At 41.7% G+C, this 21,141-nt stretch overlaps 1 protein-coding gene across 1 annotated transcript in view; it reads right to left on the bottom strand.

The window, feature by feature from the left end:
- galnt14 (UDP-N-acetyl-alpha-D-galactosamine:polypeptide N-acetylgalactosaminyltransferase 14 (GalNAc-T14)) overlaps nucleotides 1-18,012 on the bottom strand; it is a 76,223-nt gene extending 58,211 nt beyond the window's left edge. The window contains exons 1-2 of the mRNA XM_061242228.1: nucleotides 17,708-18,012; nucleotides 4,710-4,879 (exon numbers count right to left, since the gene is read on the bottom strand). Coding sequence (XP_061098212.1) covers nucleotides 4,710-4,879; nucleotides 17,708-17,839 — 302 coding nt within the window. The 5' untranslated portion in view covers nucleotides 17,840-18,012. The remainder of the gene's footprint in view (nucleotides 1-4,709; nucleotides 4,880-17,707) is intronic.
- Nucleotides 18,013-21,141: the final 3,129 nt, after the last annotated feature.

Raw genomic sequence — 21,141 nt, 5'->3', positions numbered from 1 at the left:
ATTGATTGACTTCAGTGACTGGTTTGGGCCAATCAAACGGCTTTATTTAGCAGAGAATTAGGACTGGCTCATATCAGACAGTGACGGGCAGCGTGTGGTAGCTCCATACGCTGTTGGGTCCTGATGCCTCACTGCCCCAACACTAACCGTTAACCTTTGACCTTTTCTCAAGGGAGCCCAGTTCCATTGCTTTAGAGTACATTTGGCAAAAATTAATTTACTGTCTGCCCTTTTGAAAGGGATCTTTGTTTACCTTCGTAAAACAATCTGTGCTGCGGATCAAAGTTCGTATTTGTTGGTCTTGAATGCAAACAATGGCCAATCTTGAAGAACAGCACTTCTCTGCCTCTAAACATGATATGACTCTCCTTATTAGTTTTTAAATCCTAATTTTTAATTTTTTTCCTGAATTTGGAACACTCTTCTAGGTCCTTCCTGTCAGAACCATGTCCTGAAATCAGGAATGAGTACCCTCATTCTGAAATCCTAATTCAAACTGGCCAAAATAATTTGAGTCCTCAAATTAAACAGCACATATGTCATGGTTATTGGTGGGAAATAAAACTACCTGGGGTTTTGATCACATTTAGTGATAAAAGATATTCGCTAACTCAAAGATTACGTATTTACATGCATGATTAAACAAATGGGCATTTTTTTATTATGCCTTTTATCGTATGAATGCATGGATATGTGTACATGGATCAGTGTATGCAGGGAAATGTTAAGATGTACAGTGTGTATGTGTAGCAGACCTGGGTCAAACGCAATTGTTTTGCTTTCAAATACTTGTCTATGCTTTACTGAGCTTGTCTGGTGTACAGGATCCTATTAAATACTTCTCAAAAAGTGCAAACCCTGCCTTCTGGTCCTCTTGGTTGGCTCAATTGTACCAGGCAAAATCAATCGAGCACAGAAAAGTATTTAAATCCAAAACAGTTATGAGTTTGACCCCAAGTCTGATGCGTAGCATATGTGTATAAGTGTATATGATGGAGGATTCACTATGCAGTACACAGGTGATTATTTGCTATGCTGTTTGCTTTAACGTTTTTATGACCAGGTCCTGACCCGGCCTTCTCCGCCAAATAACTTCAGCAGTCTTCAGTTAGACGAAATGATATATAGTCTGTCCTGTCTGTACTTATGTAAGTATTCTGATGATGTTGAATTGTCAAGGTTTCAAATAAAGATGGAATAAATACAAAAGCAATGCATTTTAACTGAGAGCAAGAGTTGCACCTGTTCATTGTTTTGTCCATTGTGGCTGCACCTGCTCACAGTGGATTTGAGTCCTGCTTTTCCATCTCAAACACAACCGGGCCAGACACATTCTGGATACGCGCCAGCGTGACTCAGAACTTTACGGCGTAATGCGTATTTAACTATCAGCTGCAACCCCCTGAAGTGAGAGAGCATATAATAACTGTCCTGTTAGAAAAGGTCAATTTATAATTCACTTTCAGATCCTTCCCTTCTACCGCTGTCTAATATGCTGGTGTTAGCGGCACAAGAAGGAAGCAGAAAATTTGTCATTAAAATATTTTCTTCGCCCGGGCTGAATAACCCCAGTGGCGTACGGAAGATTGACGTGTGACTTGGAAAATGAATGAAGTATACAAAAACTCCCCCCCCCACCTCCACCTCCACCCCCCTCTTCCACGAGGGACCCTGATGTGGAAAATGTATCATTTGATATGCAGTGTAATGTGTATGAAAGAGGAGAGAGCGACGCTTTGGGCCCAGAGCTTGCTGCTGACAACTGATGTTTAAACCAGCTCTAGGCCATTTCAGCAAGTCACTGACAGGTAGTCATCATTAGAAGAAATAGGCCTATTTATACAGCTATATCGTACAAGTTCCAGAGTTGCATAAGGCCTACCTTCCTGGTATCACATTTATACTTACAGTAACTTGGAATTTCATGTATAACTAAATACATTTTTTGTCAAAAGAAATTATGAACCTTAAGTAGACTGCAGTCACAACACAATGAAAGGATAACAAACACAATTGTAATTTTACAGTTGGAATACTAACAGTTGTTTGTTTGAGTACACTGTGAACAATATGAACACTATTATTACAGCACAGATATGTGTTGGGAGTAGCTTTGAGCATCTTGTCCCATTCGTCGTCCATAAGCGTAAGCGTATGTTTGGCTTCCACCATATTGATTTTTACATTTCTCTGAAACAATTTACCTGAGTCCAGATTTACATAACTCGAAGTGACGTAGGTCAAGGACTTGTCAGAGCCCCTTGAAGAGGAACTATACTCAATCACACGGCGGTAAACAAAACGCAAGCTGACACATTACAAAAACGAAACCAGGTGAAGGCGCTCTCCCCATGGATGCATGGCGCCTCTGGCAAGATGGAGTTTAGCAGTTTTTAGCGGTAAGGGAGGATAGTGGAAGACAAGAGCCATGAATATCAGAGCAAATGTCCCTGCACCTGGCAAAGAATCCTCCTTGCCATAATACATAATCTACTGCATCCTGTTCGCCCGACCTCACCGTCAGGCTTCAGCGTCCCGCTATGATTTAAACGGAGGGCCACATTAACCACGGCCACGTCTCTCCCGAGCAGGCCGGGAGGGAAGGGCACAGACTTTCTGAAATCTTTCAAGCGGCGACTCCGCGTTCCTGCCAAGCTGACGGGACTTCATTACGGCCAACGGAAAGGGTGATAAGTAAGAACACAAAATCCACACGCTAACGGGAGAGGCCAGACAGATGCAGTGAGTGTGTCCCAAAATGTAGCCTACTTTCCTTCACTTCTCCCCTCCTCCTGTTCAGAAGTATGGGTAGAGGAGATGAGGGGAGGAAAGGAGGATTCATTGTTTGAGTATTGGGAGTCCCGTCAGTGTCAATTCACTCCCCTATCTCCCCCACCAGGGCGGTGCCGGACTCCATTTTACACCCCGCGTCAAGCCACCCCGACCGCTCGGCGCGAATCACGCGGGCAACAGCGAGCCTCCCGCCGAGGCTAACGGACGACTCTGAGCTCTCCCAAAATGAAGACAGCCCCAGCGGGGGAGAATCAATAGAGACCTCCCGTTCTCACCCTTTCAAAACCTGCCTCTGCCGATCGTGTCTGGATCTCTGGGGCCGGCGTTTTTCGCCCCGCGCCCCGTCCTCTCCCGGCAGACTGACCCTCCCAGACTCGTCTCGTCGACTCCCACGCAGGCGACGGCACATTACCGCCACCCAGCAGATCTGACAGACAACCCGGCCTTGTCTCGCCAATTACCGCACCGTGCAGAGCCACAACACCCAACCCTGTCGCTGCGGGGGCGGCAACAACTAAAATCTATATATTCACATGTCATGTTTATCAGACAGCGGTGCTGTCTCACATTATCCGAGTCTGAGGAACACGCATGCTTCTGATTCTGTCCTGTGTGTACTTCTAGTTTCAGGGTATGGTCGCCCCACACTTCTGAGTCAGATATGTACTGAATCAATAAACACCATTTGCACGGGTAGGGCTACACCGCCGGGTGTCAAAACTGACACGTTCCGGTATCAGGTCCACTTCCCCAAAGACTGTACCACGCTGTAGCTTTGACAACACTCCAGGAATAGAACAGCTTCTTCAAGTACATATGACACGGCCATCAGTGTAACTGACAAGGAGTGTGTCTTTACATTACATCCTATTTGTTTGTTGAATATGTTGCTTAGACTACATTTCGAGAGAGGCTACTGAAGTGCACTCACACTGTAAAAGAAAAGGGTGATTCATTGAGCTTCATGTACTGTATTGTATATGGTCCAAATGTACAGTGCAGGGGCTAATATCCTCGAGAGTCCGCGCTAATGGTAGCGAAGCAGAACAGAACTGGTCCCCAGCATTACTGTGAGACCATTAACCCCACTGTAAATATCTCACTTAGTCAGCACTTAGTCAGCAAGTTCAACACCCCCCTCGCAACAAACCCGCTTTGCATACCGTCGCCTTTCTGTAAAGCGGGGCAGATTTTTATTTATTTTATTTTTGGGCTAGAGCGGGGTAGCAGCGTTATGTGCACTTGTTTCTACACTGAAAATCCCAAGGAGTGCAGTTCAGTCGAGGGCATCAGAATAAAAGAAAGTTAATGAGAAGACGAAGAGGGGTACTTTACACGTACTCGCGTGTGTGCGGCAATTATCCCTTTCTACGCTTGTGGCATCAAGCCACGGCTTCCCCTCTGACAGATAAATCTGCTGTCATCTGTTAAAAGCCATATCCTCCTTCCCGGGTTGAGCGCAGAACAATGTGGAGAAACAAGCAATCCTTCACTTCGGAGGTAGCGCAGCCCGGCAGCCGGAGAATAATCCGGAACAATGCGAGTCATTTATATAGCAGGAATTCTTTCAGTGGAAAGGCGGGGATTCACCCATGTATACACAGAAACAAATGTGCGGACTCAACATACAAGCCGACGCACACAAAAGCCATTCAATGGCAAACGCAGGCATCGACAAATACTGTATGCAAAATACTGAAGAAACACACACACATACACATTCACACAGGCACACATATTCACAAACACACAAGTACACCCTCACACACACACGCACACACACTCACACACGCACACAATGAAGCTGAAGAGAAAGCCCATTTGATAAATGATGCAGTCGCGGAGTCTCTTTTGCTTCCTGTTCTCTGCCGCAGACCCACAATGGAGGACGTCCGTGCCGTGAGCACGCCGCTTACCTGTAATGGCGGGTGTCCCGGAGGGCGCGGTTGCTAGGAATCCGCTCGCATTCGCGCTGGTTGAAGGCGTACAGCCTGTAGGGGTCCTGGCCCGGTTTCCATCTCCGCACACTGAGGTAGTGCTTCTCCTCGAACTGATCCAGGAGGTCGTCCCACTCTGCTTCAGTCAGCTGAAAGGGCAAGGAAACGCCATTGCTGTCCATGATGACTCATGCCACCGGTTTCATATTTTTATTGGGTTATTTCATCAAGAGTGAGTGATATCTGGGTTATGGTCTCTTCAGTGAACTTTACTATAATGCCCTAAGATGTCTTCCCACTGTAAGAAATTTGTCTACATTTTCATTATTCCTATTTACATGTTTGAACACTGTAACATAACATAAAACAATGGTGAGGACAGGCCATTCAGCCCAGCAATGCTCACCTTTTGACTGACACGGTATAAACAAGGTTCTGCAGTCATAGCTCAATTATTAAAATACTTAACAGGTAATTTCAGACTTCCTTCAAACGGTCAAAAGAGGAATTTCAGCAACAAACACCCTCAAACCACAACTCTGTTTATCCCTCCCCCTTCTCAGTGAACGCGCTGATGTTGAAAGTGTGTCGGTCCGTCAACTGTATATTTTGAAACCCGAATTTAAGGACTATGAGTATTAACACAGGCAGAAAGTCAACATGTCAGTGAGCCTTTTTCAATGATAGGAATGGTCTTGTGCAATGTTTTAACACAAAAATCTTAGCTATTGTACCTTTAAGAAGAAAAAATAAGAATTGGGCCTGTATGTGAGCGTGAGGAAAACAAGTGTAATTCCTTCAAACCAAAGTTAAAGCTGATTTGATTTCTAATTGGCACATCACATGTCAAACTGTGTAACTTATAAAATGGTCATCCGGTATGGAAGAGGAATGTTCATCTGAGTTATTTGAGTTCATAAATGTCCATAAATGTACTCAGTTCTGACAATGTGCCTGTTGTTAGAGAAACTGGCTGCACGCTGTTTACACTTTGGAAATTGGCTGTAAGACTTGCGAGGGCGAATAAATAACAGTCTGATAAAAACGTTAGCAGCCTCCATTTTGTGCAAAGACAGCAGCTTGAGATCACTAATAAACCGAAGCCTTTGCCGCGAAGTGCGAACGCATCCCGGCTTTCGCGCGTTTTGTTTCACTGATGCAACAAATTTTATATCAGGGTCTATTAACGGCGATAGCAGCTGACTCCAGCATCCTGGCGGGCTATTGCTTGTAATTTACCAACTAACTGGTTGCTGCTTTCCCCCTGGTGACTGTTTGAAAGTGGGAGTAATGATGACTCCCTGCTGAAAACCCAGAAGACAGGAGAGATGCATTCTGGGAAAAGGCTGTCAAGTCCCACGCCGGCTGCTGGGAAACAAAAGGCAGCCGCCCCCTAACCAAAAGCTCACAGAGAACATGAATCATCCCCTAGTGATATAATGTGATTAAACCTGATTTTCATGCAACGCTGCTCTGTCGAGCTAATAGCCAGCCAATGACATAATAATAAAGGGCGCTAATATGTTTAGCCGGGTTATAGCTTATTGCAACAATATTCCCCAGTCTAATCCACCTACAGGAAGCTCTACTGGAGGACGGCAGAAAGGTTTTTTTTCTCTATTCCCTTTCGGAACAGCTGTGAATTTCATTACCTTTTCAGTCATAAGTCCTTAGATTATTCCTCTCATAGGGGAAAATGGGACCGTATGGCTTGCTCAAGAATAATATGCACAATATACCCTGTGCACTTTCTTCTTTATCTCTGTAATATATTTTCATTCCTTTCTCACATTTATGAGACATAATGCCTTTGCCAAAGTCTACAGATGGATTATTTTCAAACTGTCTTTTCAGTTTCGTTTATAATGATGTGCTGCAATGTTTACTGACTTTTTCTCACCTACCCCAGTCGGGTTTTATCAGTCTCAAACCTGGTTATGAAAGCTGGTTATGTAACATCATCATGGTTGTACAGGACAAAAGTTTCACTGTTCGTATATTTCGTATGGTGCGATACATCAGTTCCGCTGTGTCAAAACTGTGTTGCTCTTACCCGGAACCAGATGCAACCCTTCACCGTTTCCTAAGGATAGAGGGGAGAACTGAAATGAACTGAGTCAGAAGCAGTTATCGTATTATTACAGGATTCTAGGAAACTGAGGCTTCTGACAAACTCGTTAAGGCTGAAGGAGATTCAAATTGATTACTCAAAATGGCCGCCGAAAATTAGAACACAAAGTCAATCAGCATCAGGCCTCTCCACCTCTGTGTTATTCAGTGTCGCCCTCACAAAAACTCTGTCTCAAGTAGCCCCTCGGATAGAGAAGCCATCACTGTGCTGAGGAGATACAGTACGGTCAGAACAACAGTGCTGATGATTCTAGCACTTGCAATTCTGGATGAAGAGTGATAAATCTGAAGGCTCTGGCAAAGGGTTGGCAGGCTCGAGCAATCTGCCAACACCCAGTCCAGCTCGCAGTGAGGAAGAAATACAGGCCTGGCAGCAATCTCTATATTATCACTGACCAATATGGCACAGACAGTGTTTACACAGTGTTGCAGTAGAAGTCAAAAGGGAATGGACATTTTTGATGTAAACACTGAAGCAGTCACAACACATTGCGAACTTAATTTCAATCCTGCGTTTTCTCTGACTGCATATTTACCATATTGCTAATATTGCAGAAATGCAATTAGGTAGCTAGCTGGCATTAAAATGATGCATTTAGGGTAGTTAACTAGTTAGGCTCAGGTTAGCTAGCTTATTACTACTTACCTGTTTAACAATGTCATTATACTGATGGGTAATGAGCATCCAATTTTGAAACCATAATTGGTAACACTTTATTTGAAGGCACCCACATAAGAGCTACATAACTCCTTCAAGTAATACATAACACAATCATAAGCACTACATACGTATTGATAAGCACTTACAGTATGATATCAACTGACATAAGGATCTTGTGTCAGTTCACTTGGTATTTCATGGTATTGCTACTTTCTGTGTCAATTGACATAACACACCATATGCCTATTTGCGGTTATTTCCATAAATGCTTATCGATGCTTATCTAGTGCTTATGAATGCACTATTTAGTGCTTACGAAGGAGTTATGTAGGAGCCTACAAATAACATGTTAACCAATAATTTTATCTTGCTCTTTTTCAAATATATAAATCTTCTTCTTTTATGGAGAGGGAGAGATATTTTATTGAAATAAAAACAGTAATGTAAGCTTTTCAACGTTCATTTAACTTATGATGGGGGTCCCCGCAGCTGCTTTTGAGGCTGGGCGGGGGCCTCTGGATCAGAAAAGGTTGAAAAAGCCCTTCCCGTAGGATAAAAGAAGATAGCTACTTTACCATCTCCACAAAGAAGCCCAGGAAGCCCATTTCTCCATCTGAGGCTGCCGAGGGAATCACAGATAGGCCCCTGGAGCTTTCATGATAAGACATTCGCGCGGATGTGTGCAGACGCTCGCAGTTCTGACGGCGGGGCCGCAATAAAGCAGGCAGCTCGTTAAACGTGCGTATAAACACTGGCGCGGGCGGGCTGCGTCCGAGCGTGGGCGTTCAACGGCAACCGCAACCCACTGGCCACGCGTAAGCCAAGCGCGTGGAAACGGACGTCCTTTACTCCGCGCTCGGAAAAGAGCAACGGTAACAGGTGAGGGGGGGGGGGGGGGGGGGCGCCTGCCCGCCTGCCCCCACCCACGCACATCAAGAATACATTAATGGGGCTTCGAGTGTTCAATGCTTTCTGCACCAAGAATTCCCCTGTACGTGTACTTCCTTACAGCCACTGTCAATCAGAGGAAGATGTCATGCCCCGCCGAGTTACAAGAGGCCCAACACCGTCCTTATAGCCCGTAATAGAGGCTGGTAATTGCCGATGTCTGTTTCTGAAGATAGACTGTTTAGCATGATAATGGTTGGGAGTGCAGCAAGCCCTGGCATAGCTTATGCCAGATGTCTCAGAGTGCTTTTTGGTAATGGAAAATATTAATAAAATGTTTTCATCACAGCGTTTCATTATCAACCTCTTTCTGCAATAAAGGAAACAAAAGTGAACTACGCTAACATATTAACAACGAGGTTTTCACATTAACACGGTAATAAATTCCTTCAATATTGTGGTCTCCCCGTAATAGAATTAACTATGATAATAAGATTACGTAAATGCTGTTCAAAGCCTTAAAAGACATTGAATGGACCCTTAATGCTTATTCCTGATTTACTTTGCAGAATATTGATAAAGAGTATAAAATAATACACACAGACATTGCAGAAGCACATATTCACTTATGGAAATGAGAATATAAAATCCATTTTACTGCTCAGCTGCCCATTTTTGGACATCAATTGCCTATTTAGAAAAACAACAACACATTTTAGTTGTGGCTTTCTCATGAATTAAAAACATTAATTTGTTCCCTAATTTATCCACATTCATAGCAACATGTTGCAAGAGATGCATTTTAGATATTTTAAAGCATTTAAAACAAACAATTTATGACAATTCATAACAACGTTATTATATCCATTGTGAAGAACATATTTTACCTTAATGTCAGGATTTGTGTATGCAGCAAGAAGAGAATAATTATTTACACTTACACAATTGGTCAGTTACACTACTGTGTAGAACTCAAGACAGGAAGACAGGATGTTAAAACAATCTATAACCTACATCTGCAGAGGAAGCTACAGATTGAATTGTACACTACTTTTGCAACATCATTCAGATCTGGCTGAAGATTTACATTTCCTGACTTCTGCTGCTCTCACCGCAGACCTGCATCACAGACCACTCTCACCACAGACCTGCATCACAGACCACTCCCACCACACCACAGACAGCTCTCACCACAGACCTGCATCACAGACCACGCTCACCACAGACCTGCATCACAGACCACTCTCACCATACCACAGACTGCTCTCACCACAGACCTGCATCTCAGACCACTCTCACCACAGACCTGCATCACAGACCACTCTCACCACACCACAGACCACTCTCACCACAGACCTGCATCTCAGACCACTCTCACCACAGACCTGCATCACAGACCACTCTCACCACACCACAGACCACTCTCACCACAGACCTGCATCACAGACCACTCTCACCACACCACAGACCTGCATCACAGACCACTCTCACCACACCACAGACCACTCTCACCACACCACAGACCTGCATCACAGACCACTCTCACCACACCACAGACTGCTCTCACCACAGACCTGCATCTCAGACCGCTCTCACCACAGACCTGCATCACAGACCACTCTCACTACAGACCTGCATCACAGACCACTCTCACCACACCACAGACCACTCTCACCACAGACCTGCATCAGACTGCTCTCACCACACCACAGACGTGCATCACAGACCACTCTCACTGCACCGCAGACGTCGATCAGACCCACACCCTCAGCCCGCGCGGCTCAGAGTAAAGTGGCGTAAATCACTCCACTGACAGCTACGAGCGGCACGATGACACGACGCAGAAAGCGTGCAATAACACATTCCGACTGTGTCATTCACACGCGCCGATGATCTACCGCCACGCTCTGCGTGACAGTAAAGCACAGCAGTCCATCCAAGGACTCGCCTGGCTTATTGTTAACCCGACAACAGGTCTTCCAGATGCTTTATTGCATTAGGAGGCTTGTGTTTAAGAAATGAAAAATATCTAATTCCTTGATGTGTGCAAAGATGTGTTATTACCGTTTCATCACAGACAGCTCAAATCTTTCTTTCACGACAGAACATAATTTCACCCCCGCTGTTGGACACAACCCCTTCTGAAGGGATGTTTTTTCTCAATATTTTTCCTCCAGTTCCTGCAGCTAAGGCCAAGCAATTCATCTTTTACTTCTAAGGCTAACAATAAGATGCACAGACACTTTCCACCGCAGCCAGAATCTCCCTTTCTCCAGAGCGTTTATATGCCCTAAGTGAAAAGCAAAAAGCAATAAGGAAAGAAAGTTCTCCTCCAAAATGCAGTTCACAGCTCCTTTCATATCTGTGGCCTGACAAAAAATGTATTTTAAACTCGAAAGCTAAAACTAGTCGGAACGAATCGCTCGCTCCTTCAGTTTCTCCAAAGTCACGATTTCTCTACCACTGCAAGATTCCCTGACTTCCTGAACCCAACGCTAAGATTCATCAATAACTTTGGCAGAAGTTTCAGCAAAGACCTCTGCCAAGAAAACTTGGTCTTTTAGAAGAGTGTGAAAGAGGAACAGAATGCACAGTACGGTTATGAATTCAGCTGCTTTTGTGAGTGTACGGTATGGCTTTCCAACAGCAAGAGAAGGTGAGTACAGTACAATGAGATGGTGATGGATTTAAGCTCACTATGAGATGGTGATGGATTGAAGCTCACTTTCTTATTTTCTATCCACACTGCTGCAGATTACAAGGACCAATCAGTATCGGTGAATTCAATCCTGCTGAGAAATTTAACCAGCCAAGAGACTGAGGAGCCTTACCAATTAAGGGCAGGATGCATGTATCACTGCCAAATTAACAACCCCTTTTAGATTGCTTTCTGCTTAAGCAAATGCATCTATGTCCAAAAGAGTTTATATTTACAACCGAACTGTTCGAACAAGAGCTGGCAAACAAATAATTGATGAGCAAGAAACAGTGTGTGTGTGTGTGTGTGTGTGTGTGTGTGTGTGTGTGTGTGTGTGTGTGTGCGTGTGTGTGTGGGTGTGCGTCATTATTTTTGCAGTTCATTACCACTGCTGTTCGGCTGATAACATTTTTACCCAGTAGGGTTCATCATCCCGCTGTAACTAAAGCAAAATGAAAAACAAGTAACCTTTATTGTTTAAGTAGTCTATGCTCTTTAAGTGCTCTTTAAGGCTAAAATGTACCATTATAGTTAAAGTCTATTATTAAACTGATCTTGTGATTACAATTTACTTTTATCTTTGTAGCAGACCCTCCAAGTTGCCCTGCCCAATGCTAATATCCATGAAAAGGCAAAGATGGTAGGCCAATTAGTTACTGTTTCCTGACACTGAATTTATTGCCCTAAGTTCAATAGTTAAAATGGTTGAAATAAAATGAATAAAAACACGAACAAGCTATTCTGAATTGAATTTGGTAAGTTGTATTTTGCCATGATATGTACATATGAGGTAAATGTATGTATTACCTGTTATTAGTGCACAGTACATAAATGTCTTGCTTTATGCTTTTACAGTTAGCAAGGTGGATTGCCACACACTGAACTCCTACACAGTGTTAATTCAACTCTAAAGAAGTGCATGAGTTCAATTGGGACCATATGTACTTGGTAAGAATTGATTTAACACTGAACATTTTACTGTGTAGAAGTCATACTAAATATACAGAGTGCATCTTATGGTGAGAGTAAAAGTATTTAAAAGGTGTATGGAAATGTTGATTGCACTTATCTCAGTGTTTCTGATGATTAAAAAGAGAAATTCTCCTCACTGCAATGCAGCAATAACAACATATCATGCTGGCACATCCATATGGATAAGACGACACAGACAACGCAAGCTTACTGCAAAAGAGAATTATACAACCTGCGGTGTCTTCTAAATTCAGCAAGACAAGCTGTGCGCCCGGATTTGCATGGAATGAACAATCAACATCATGTTAATGTCTTGCATAAAAATATAACCAATTAATGATGTACGGCAACACGTATCCATGCTTGCAGGTACGTGGGGTACAGGTTTATGCAAATGTGTGCACAATTAAAAAAATTAAAATAATATAAAGCAAAGCAGATATAATATTGATATCATGGCACACATAGGCAGAAAATGGAACACGCAGTGAATATGAAATATATGACAGCTTTACTTATAAAAGAAACAATGAATTATTTTATTATGAATTATAAATAGACAGAATAATAATCTGTGTTTGCACATGGAAGAACCAAACATCCAATAGCCATTCTAATCTCCAATCTCCAGTTTAAAGCATTAATTCAGGGCAGTCATTAAGCAGCTTTTTTTCACATGAACTGCACTGCACATCACGGATGTGGTGGTCACTGAAATTAGCAAAAACGCTATTCATGAAGTACATAGCAGTCACAGTTGATATGATTGCAAATAATACCCTCTTTACCTTGGAGGTAAATAGTGTTTGGTGCTGACTACGCAACTGAGGTTTTACCTGCACGGAATGTAGTTCACTTAATCAAAGCTATTCAGAGACGTGTTCCAAACCCACTTTTCCTCCTTCTGCTGAATATGTATGACCCATTCCTATCAACTACTCTCATAAACACAGTTGGGTACATGGGTTGAAAGCAAGAAATATGCTCCCAATATTGCCTCTCTTTCCCCAGGTCATAAAATAAATAAAATAAAACAATAAAAACGCATTAAACTTTCGCAGCGCGATCAAAGCAATCTTGGGCTTGAAATTCTGTGTGTCTGGCTGTTGAAGGAGCTCCCTTTGTTCCAAATTGAATTATATAGCATGCCGTTCAGCCGAGGGGAAAAAAAATGAAACCACAGAAAATAACATGCCCCAGCAACATACACACACACACACACACACACACACACACATCTAACCGTGATTCCGCCAGACCCATGAACATTACAGTAAAGAGGTTATCAGAGTGACTGCAGGTAGCGGTGCAAACTTAATTACTGGAATCACCTTCTCTGAGAGCGAATGGCTGAGTTCTTTTTTTCAGAAGCTGAGAAGAAATTGATTCAAAAGCAATAAGCTGAATATTGTTATTACCGCTTTTCCCAGAAATATCAGCCGGCAAGGTGTAGGCTGTGTGTGTTTTTCAAAATCCCTTTCATTACTGCTCTTCAGACACTGGATTGACTGAATGGGGAAAGCTTGGCCTTGTGGGAAGTCATTTTTCTCCACCAAAAGAAATTTGCTTTGGTCACCTGCTAGCATCCCTGACATAATGACATCCTATTACAGCTCTGTCAACCTACTGCTACAGTGACAAATGTAACCCAGAAATAGAGGAATTGATTAAATACCATAAAATAAATAATACTAGAATACTATAAAATAAAATTCAAGTGTACATTATGTATATCTTCGTGCATGTGTCTGTGTGGACTCACCGTGTCCATCAGCCCGATTCAATGACAAATAACACCTCACTTCTGGTACAATGGCAACCTTACATGACACGATATATGAATCATTAGATTTCTCTATTTAATAAGCCAACTAAACAAAGACACAACAGGGATACATATTTTGTTTTTTAGCTTTGAAAGGACACCTTCTGCCAAGCTATAACTCCATCCACAAACACACAGGTTGCAACGCCTGCACCTCTTTTTATGTCTTTTCAAAGAGCTGAATTTCAAATGCATTCTTCTAAAATAAGCAGGAACGCTCAGGCACCAACCGCCAGCTTATCGCTTAGAAATCCATCATTTTGATGCCGTCCTGCACGGAATATCATCACTTCACTTTAACAGCTGTCACAGATAATTTCAACAAATTCATGAATGCATAAATATTTCACAGTTTTATTGTGCTGCTGCTGCAGTGTTCTGTTGGGGCTCACGTTATTATACAGCACCGGCTCTCCCAAAGCGTGTATCTGCTGATGGTATGCTTTATTGACCCATTCCACACAGTAACAGAGAATTACCCCTAAGGACAACATAATCTCAATATGACAACTGTTTCCAAGCACTTAGCTCAAGAGTTACAATTACACAAACCCTTCTTCGCATCCTAAATTGTGAGGAACAAACAATTAACTTTAAAGTGATAAACGAAGCGTGGAAGTGTTTTCCCCTTGCCGGGGAGCTGCTCCCTATAGCTATGAGCATAATGTAGATGAATATTAAATAGGTGCATATTTTGCCGCAAGGTTCCAGCAGGTTTGAACAAAGACTAGATTCCATGAACCAGATCCACAATACAGTGTGGCTGCAGGCTATGTGCGCTTTCTGAATGAGAGGGCCCCCGCCCTTCGCAAACCACTACATTAGACATCTGCTGCATATTATTAAGATGCTAAGTGTATGCTGTACAAGGTGCACATACTGTATGTTACAACATACCAGTGTTTATTATGACTGCACAAAGCAGAGAAATATGCCAGTGAAAATTTGAGGCTACTGTTGACACCTGTAAAAGCACTGGCCTACTGAAGCGTGTTTTGCTTTACGATAAGTCATGCGTGCCGCCCCACGTTCCTGAGAATGTGCATCCAGCGTAAGAAAACAGACGGATTTCTTAAACTCGCTTATCCGTCCTCTTCGAGTTTGTAACAGAAGTTTGCAAATGTCCAGATAACAGACAGTTATGAAATCCAACTTTTGCCATGGCACACTCATAAACTGTGCAGATCAATTCAAGATCCCTAAAACATGCAGTAGTGATCATGTTCAGAATGCACTTACAACGACAATAGCAAAGATGGCCTTTCTTTTAAAGGAAACATTCTTCCATGTTTCATTATCCCCACTGCTTCAAATCCTTCTTGAACTTACGTAAGATAAAAAATCGATGAGCCTTCACATTCATAGAGAAGATTTGATGTTGAAATTGACTGCCAAATAACACACCATGTTTTCGGTGCCATCAAGAGTTTTTTTGGAAAGTTGAACTCATGTGAATTCGCCTCATTCAAACTTTCAGGGTCAGTTTGATTCTGTCAATGCATAACCATGATACCACTTTAGAGAACAGGGGATGGCATTTTGTGTAGTGTAAAAATGAATAATTCCAGTTGCGTCGGCCATTTGAGACTCACCGGTGCTCTGACACACAAGCTGAACACAGCGATTGGAACATCTATCTTGTTTGTTCGCAGAGTGGGTGTTCGATTGCGAAAAAAAAGACGTGACTTATGAAACAAAGTACAGGTTTAGAGTGCTGGGCAGTCAGAGAAAGCTGGCCTTTTTGAACCAGAAAACAATTTAAGAAACAGACTACTGTTGGGACAAGGGCAGGTAGAGTTTCATGGAAAGGTCATCCAAACATCCAAAAGAACATGAGCCAAAATTGAGCAAGAATGTCAAACAAATGGCTAATTGTGGAGAAGGGAAACAGATATTCAGGCCTCAATATACTGTAAGTGCCATGAATTTGGACCTGAGTATTACTAAATCAAAGAGAGTAAACTGGCCCAGTTTAAATTGGATAATGCCTCCCGCAAATTACACAAGTTCCAGTCTACCAAAGCCGAATACCCTCTTACATTTAAAAACACAAACTTTGCTCAATCACTGGTCTTTCAACGCCCTGATCAAGTTCAAACTGTAATGATTTTTCTCCGTAATTAACAGTCTATTAGGGACAGCAAAACCATAGCGTGTAGTGTGTGGAAGGCATAAGCTATGGTTTCCACCAAAGATCTACCTCATTTAGTGTGCCTCCAAAATGCAGGGAGAGCTATCCATCTAAAAAGCTGAAAAAATTGTTGCATTAACGTTGAGCACTGCTCTGGCAGTAAAGTGACTACAATTGACTGTATCCCAGTCAGCAAAATGTTCATTCCCTTAGCATCTATGTACAGTGAGGTTTTGAATGTGAAAAAAGTACCCACTGCAAAGAACGTAATGAAAAGTCACCATCACAAAACAGGACTTCCAACTCTAGAAATCGAGATATCCAACACAAGAATAACTGGAGATGATTACAGTGAAGCCCCTTCAGCTTCCTCAGTTCCCTCGGAATCATATTCTCAAAACATAAGTGCCTTACAATCTGATTCAGTTGTGTTCCTCTGGATCGATCTGCCTCCACAATACTGTAATAGTCCCCCATACAGTCCTGTGTCATGATCAGGAAGCAGTCTACATGTTCTTCAAAGGTGCGCTCAGTTCAACTTCTGTTATGGAAATGCAGACTACTTTTACACCTTAAATTGCTACCACATTATCATTGGTATGCTAATGTGGAACATTATATATCCTGCATGACTTTCTACGATGGTTGGACAGCTTTCATTTTTGCACAAACACACACGCACACAATTTTTTTAAACGTGTTGACTTCATACTCTCCATTGGTACCATTCCAAACAGAAAGACATCTCACATCAAGACAAGTCTACAGATTTTCACATCAAATCAAAAACTGAGGGTCCAATTCACGCACCCAACTTTCCATTTACAATGCACACAACAATAATATGCAGTGTGTCCTTTTATTGATATATATGAAGATGAAGCATTTGGATGGGAAATAAGCAGGGGGAAATAAGTATTTACAAAACAATGAATTGAACTGAAAGTACAGTTTTCAAATGTGAATTCAGACCACCCCACCATCCATTAGGTGGTGCACAGATTAGTACTTTAAAATAAATATTACCACAATTATTCTCTCTTTTTCCTCTTTTTCTCTAATTTCTGGTACAGAAGGTCTGCTATCATACTCAAAGAGGAAACAGTCGTATCATGCTGAATTAATATAGCGAGGCTACTCTTATTACATTTTATGTTTGCGCAACATCCTACTAAAATATCGAGAGCAATACGTCCCACAAACATCCATGAATTGCATTTTAGCGCTTTCTAAATATGTTGGGATGAAATGAAAAGTGACGTGAAAGACCTGGACATCTTTAAGATCTTCATCTCCCTCCGACATTGTCACACAGATTCCACTAATGAATCAAACAAGATTGTTCGACTCAGATGTGTTTAGGGATAAATACCATCAACACATACACATATTTATATAAATAAAAACTTTTCAAAGGTAGCTAGACTGCAAAATTAATGCATATATCGGTTGTAAATAGCATTTTTTCGGTAAACGAAAAATACCATTAGGAATTGCCGATAGTATATTTAGCCTAAATATTTTATTAACGTGTGTTTAACAGATGTCAGTGCGCCTGAATGACGAAGATAGTCACTGCTCTCACCTTCACCACATACGAAGTTACATACTAGGCTGCATATCTGCAGTTTAAGAAATATCTTTGCGCAAGTCAGCTTGTTAACGGTCTTACCTTCCTGTCCTGTGCGTCTTCGGTCTCCAGATCAGATACTTTCCTTCTACTTAATAGGAGTAAATACAGTAGAGCGGCAACCCAGAACAAAACTGCCAAAGCCAAAGTCAGCTTTCGAGAAAGCCTTTTCATTTTCCAAAATGTGTAACCTGTGCTGTGCAAGCCCCTGTATTGGCGGGGCAACCTACGAGTGATTCATTTCTCAAAGAGAGCTTCACCCTCGCACGTTTCTTCATAAGTCCGCGTCTGTCTTCCTTTGCAGCGTGTGCTCGGCGAGCGGCAAGGCAAGCTCTCCAGAACTGGAACGGAACCTGACTGCGTGTGTGCAGCGATGACCCGCTGGAGCTTCGAGGTACTGCGCTGGATGCCGTCCAGTTTGATTAAAATCACCCTGTTTGGGATACTCCGCACCGGTGGGTTTAGCACCACCTACCGTGTAGATCGGAGCACGCCGCGCCAGGTTCATTTAGATACATCCAAATGTGTCCGTCCGTGGTATAGAGCAAAAATTGCATTAGTAACATCGGGACAATAGACAGGTTTGTGTAAATGTAGCATTTTTAAGTGAGTTTATATTAACTCAAATTCTCACGGATAATTTCACTCGTTTGCATCCAAATGCAAAATTACAATAGCACCCCCAGCTGTAGGCTACAGGAATATGTTGGCTAAAGTAATGTAAACCTATCTTGCGGATAAATTACCCATGCTCTGCCCAGTCGTATCTATAACATGCATCTGACCATTCACGCCTGAATGAAGAATTTCTGGAAATATTAGCCTCTGTCCGTGTTATAATGTTACAATGTAGGCCTATGTCAGTTCTTAAGTTAGACTAGCCTACATGAATGTGAGATCATTTGATCATTAATTAGGTGCCATTTTTTTAGCCTTTGCGTTGTTTAGTACTGATTATGGTAGGTTTGTTCTTGTATAACTTAGTCCAATGTTCAATAGGTGGGAAGTGGTCCATCTATTCTGCACTTCATGCACTTTCTTTCTCTTTCTTGTGGCTATGTCTGTCTTCTCTAGGTTATTACTGCGTTTCGATCCATGATCTTTGCACTTGTCTTGATAAGAACATCTGCTAAACGGCAAATAAATAAAACTGAAGTAACGTCATCCGAACATTTGAGACGATATATTGATTAGATAGCATGGCAATAGAGCACTGCGCATGTTTTTGTCTCACTTTGCCAGCTGCAGACCTTATGAATTTTAATTTCTGCTAGTATCTGGCCCTGTTATCTTGCACAACTGACAAATTGACTGTTGTTCTACAGCTCGGTGATGTAGCGCAAATTAAACCTGACCCGGGCTGAAGAAATCAATGCTCGACAGCCTAAGTGACATTAACATTTCTTTCAACGGGGTTTTAATAGTGTTACTGTGCAATAGGCACGCTTTCCAAAGGCAATTAGGAAGGGTGGTAACTTACTGTGTTTCGTGCAAAGCATTTCTGTTCTCAGACATTTTACAGCGTGTAAGCCTGTACTGATGTGTGAACACATTACTTGCGCACACACATTTGAGGTGTGATTTTCGCTTGGATGTATGGATGAAAACAGTGAGGTAGAATGTAATACAAGAGTGATTTAAACTCCCGTTGTTCTATAATCTAAGATTGCATATCCATATGAAAGTTATTTTCAATTTATGCAAAAGGAAGATTAGTAAGGACTGCAAGCACCCTGAGGATGGAATTCAAGGAAATCTGAACTGAAGAGGATGAGAGAAAGTTGGAAAGCAATTACTGATATAATAAAAAAAATAAAAATAAATAAATAAACATAAATAAGATCAGGTCGAATTTTTATCCACATGCAGAGCCAAAACTTAATTTGTTGGGGGTATAAAATAATATGCTGTAGGACTCACTTATATCTCATGCATACGTTTTTGAATCAATAGGTTATAATAGGTTATGCATAAAATAACATTAACTCAAAATGTACTAAAATGGCAAAGTAGGTTCAAATCACTCTGCAAACTTTAGTGCACTGGACAACAGCACAGTCCGTTAGTGCCCTCTAATGGTTAATTCTAAAATGCAATCTGAGTGGCGATCGATGATTGGTATGTCCAAGCTCACAATTCATATACGTTTAAAAAAGATTTAATAAAAGCATGCTGAGAAGCTAAATGGCCAAATCAGCACCGATGTCTCTGGATCCATATTTGTCACAAACTGGCAAAGTAAAGCAAGTTCACTTGATACATGTAGAAAACGTCGGAAGTTACTTGGCTTAATTTTGACAACATTCTGTTTTTAATTGTAATGTATTGGAATTTGATAATGTTAATATTCTTGTTATTTTTTATTGTAATTGCATCATCATTGTTATGATGATAAACTACACCGGCTACTTAGCCTAACAGCCTATTGCAGGAGTGACTTAGGCAAGAAACTTGGGCACGGACTTAAAAATGATGTTTTTCTTTGTCTTTTAAATGTAAAATGTATGTTCTGGAGAGTTTGCTTCTCATATTATCAGTTAAAGCACAGCACGTTAATTCTTTGCAAGCAATAGTATGTGCATTATCAATTGTCACCAGCAGATGTCATCAGATGCCTTAATTGAATTTAGAAATTAAATTTGTTTAACGAGGTGTAAATTATGGATACTATTATTTTTTCATTATTTACAAGGAAACATGCTCCTTATGTTATTCCTGTGTAGGCTACATTTTTGGAAATACTGCTATTAACATCCATATTGCTTCACTGACCCCAATAGATAAAACTGGATTCAAAATGGTAAGAAGCTTTGTTCAACATCATAACACTGTTCAACATTCCGATAAATGCATCAACAGTGTTGCAGCAGGATTGTATACAATTACAGCATTATTATTTTTCCATTGATTTAATGCATTTTCCCAAGAGCCGTCCTTAAGCCTCATCACTATATGCTCATTTCCATGGACTTCCTTCTCTGTTTATATATTTATTATTTTATTTTTTTCTGAAAGAAGCGCCGACATTACCTCATACTGCTTCTCCACTTTGTGTTGACCATAAGCCACGTCCTCAACATCAGATGATTCACAAGGGAAAGTCGACAGCCGACTCATTGCTTGTCACGCTATTACTTGGACAATGAGTAACAGAGCGCATGATATGATAAAGTATCTGGTTTATAACACCAGATTTAACAAGCAACTCAAATGTGTTTATTTTATTCTTCTTAAAACACAGGTTCTTTGGCTTATGTGGAGGGAAACAAATAGCGACCTGTTGCTTGATCAGAAGGAAGACTGCCATGGACTTACTATCTTTTTCATCCAATTTCAAAATCACACGTTCCGAAACGCAGTTGGTAACCTACAATGACCGCTGGGGGAGCCATACATAAACCGGCACACTTGTCTACTAAGATGGCGCTGCCATCACTGACTTCAGTTCCTCCGGATTGTTGGGTGGGGCTTTGCCA

This window comes from Conger conger, chromosome 5 (genome assembly GCF_963514075.1).
Source record: "Conger conger chromosome 5, fConCon1.1, whole genome shotgun sequence".
Taxonomy (NCBI): Eukaryota; Metazoa; Chordata; class Actinopteri; order Anguilliformes; family Congridae; genus Conger; species Conger conger.
The sequence above is the reverse complement of the archived record's forward strand: the minus strand, read 5'-3'. Positions and strand labels throughout refer to the sequence as shown.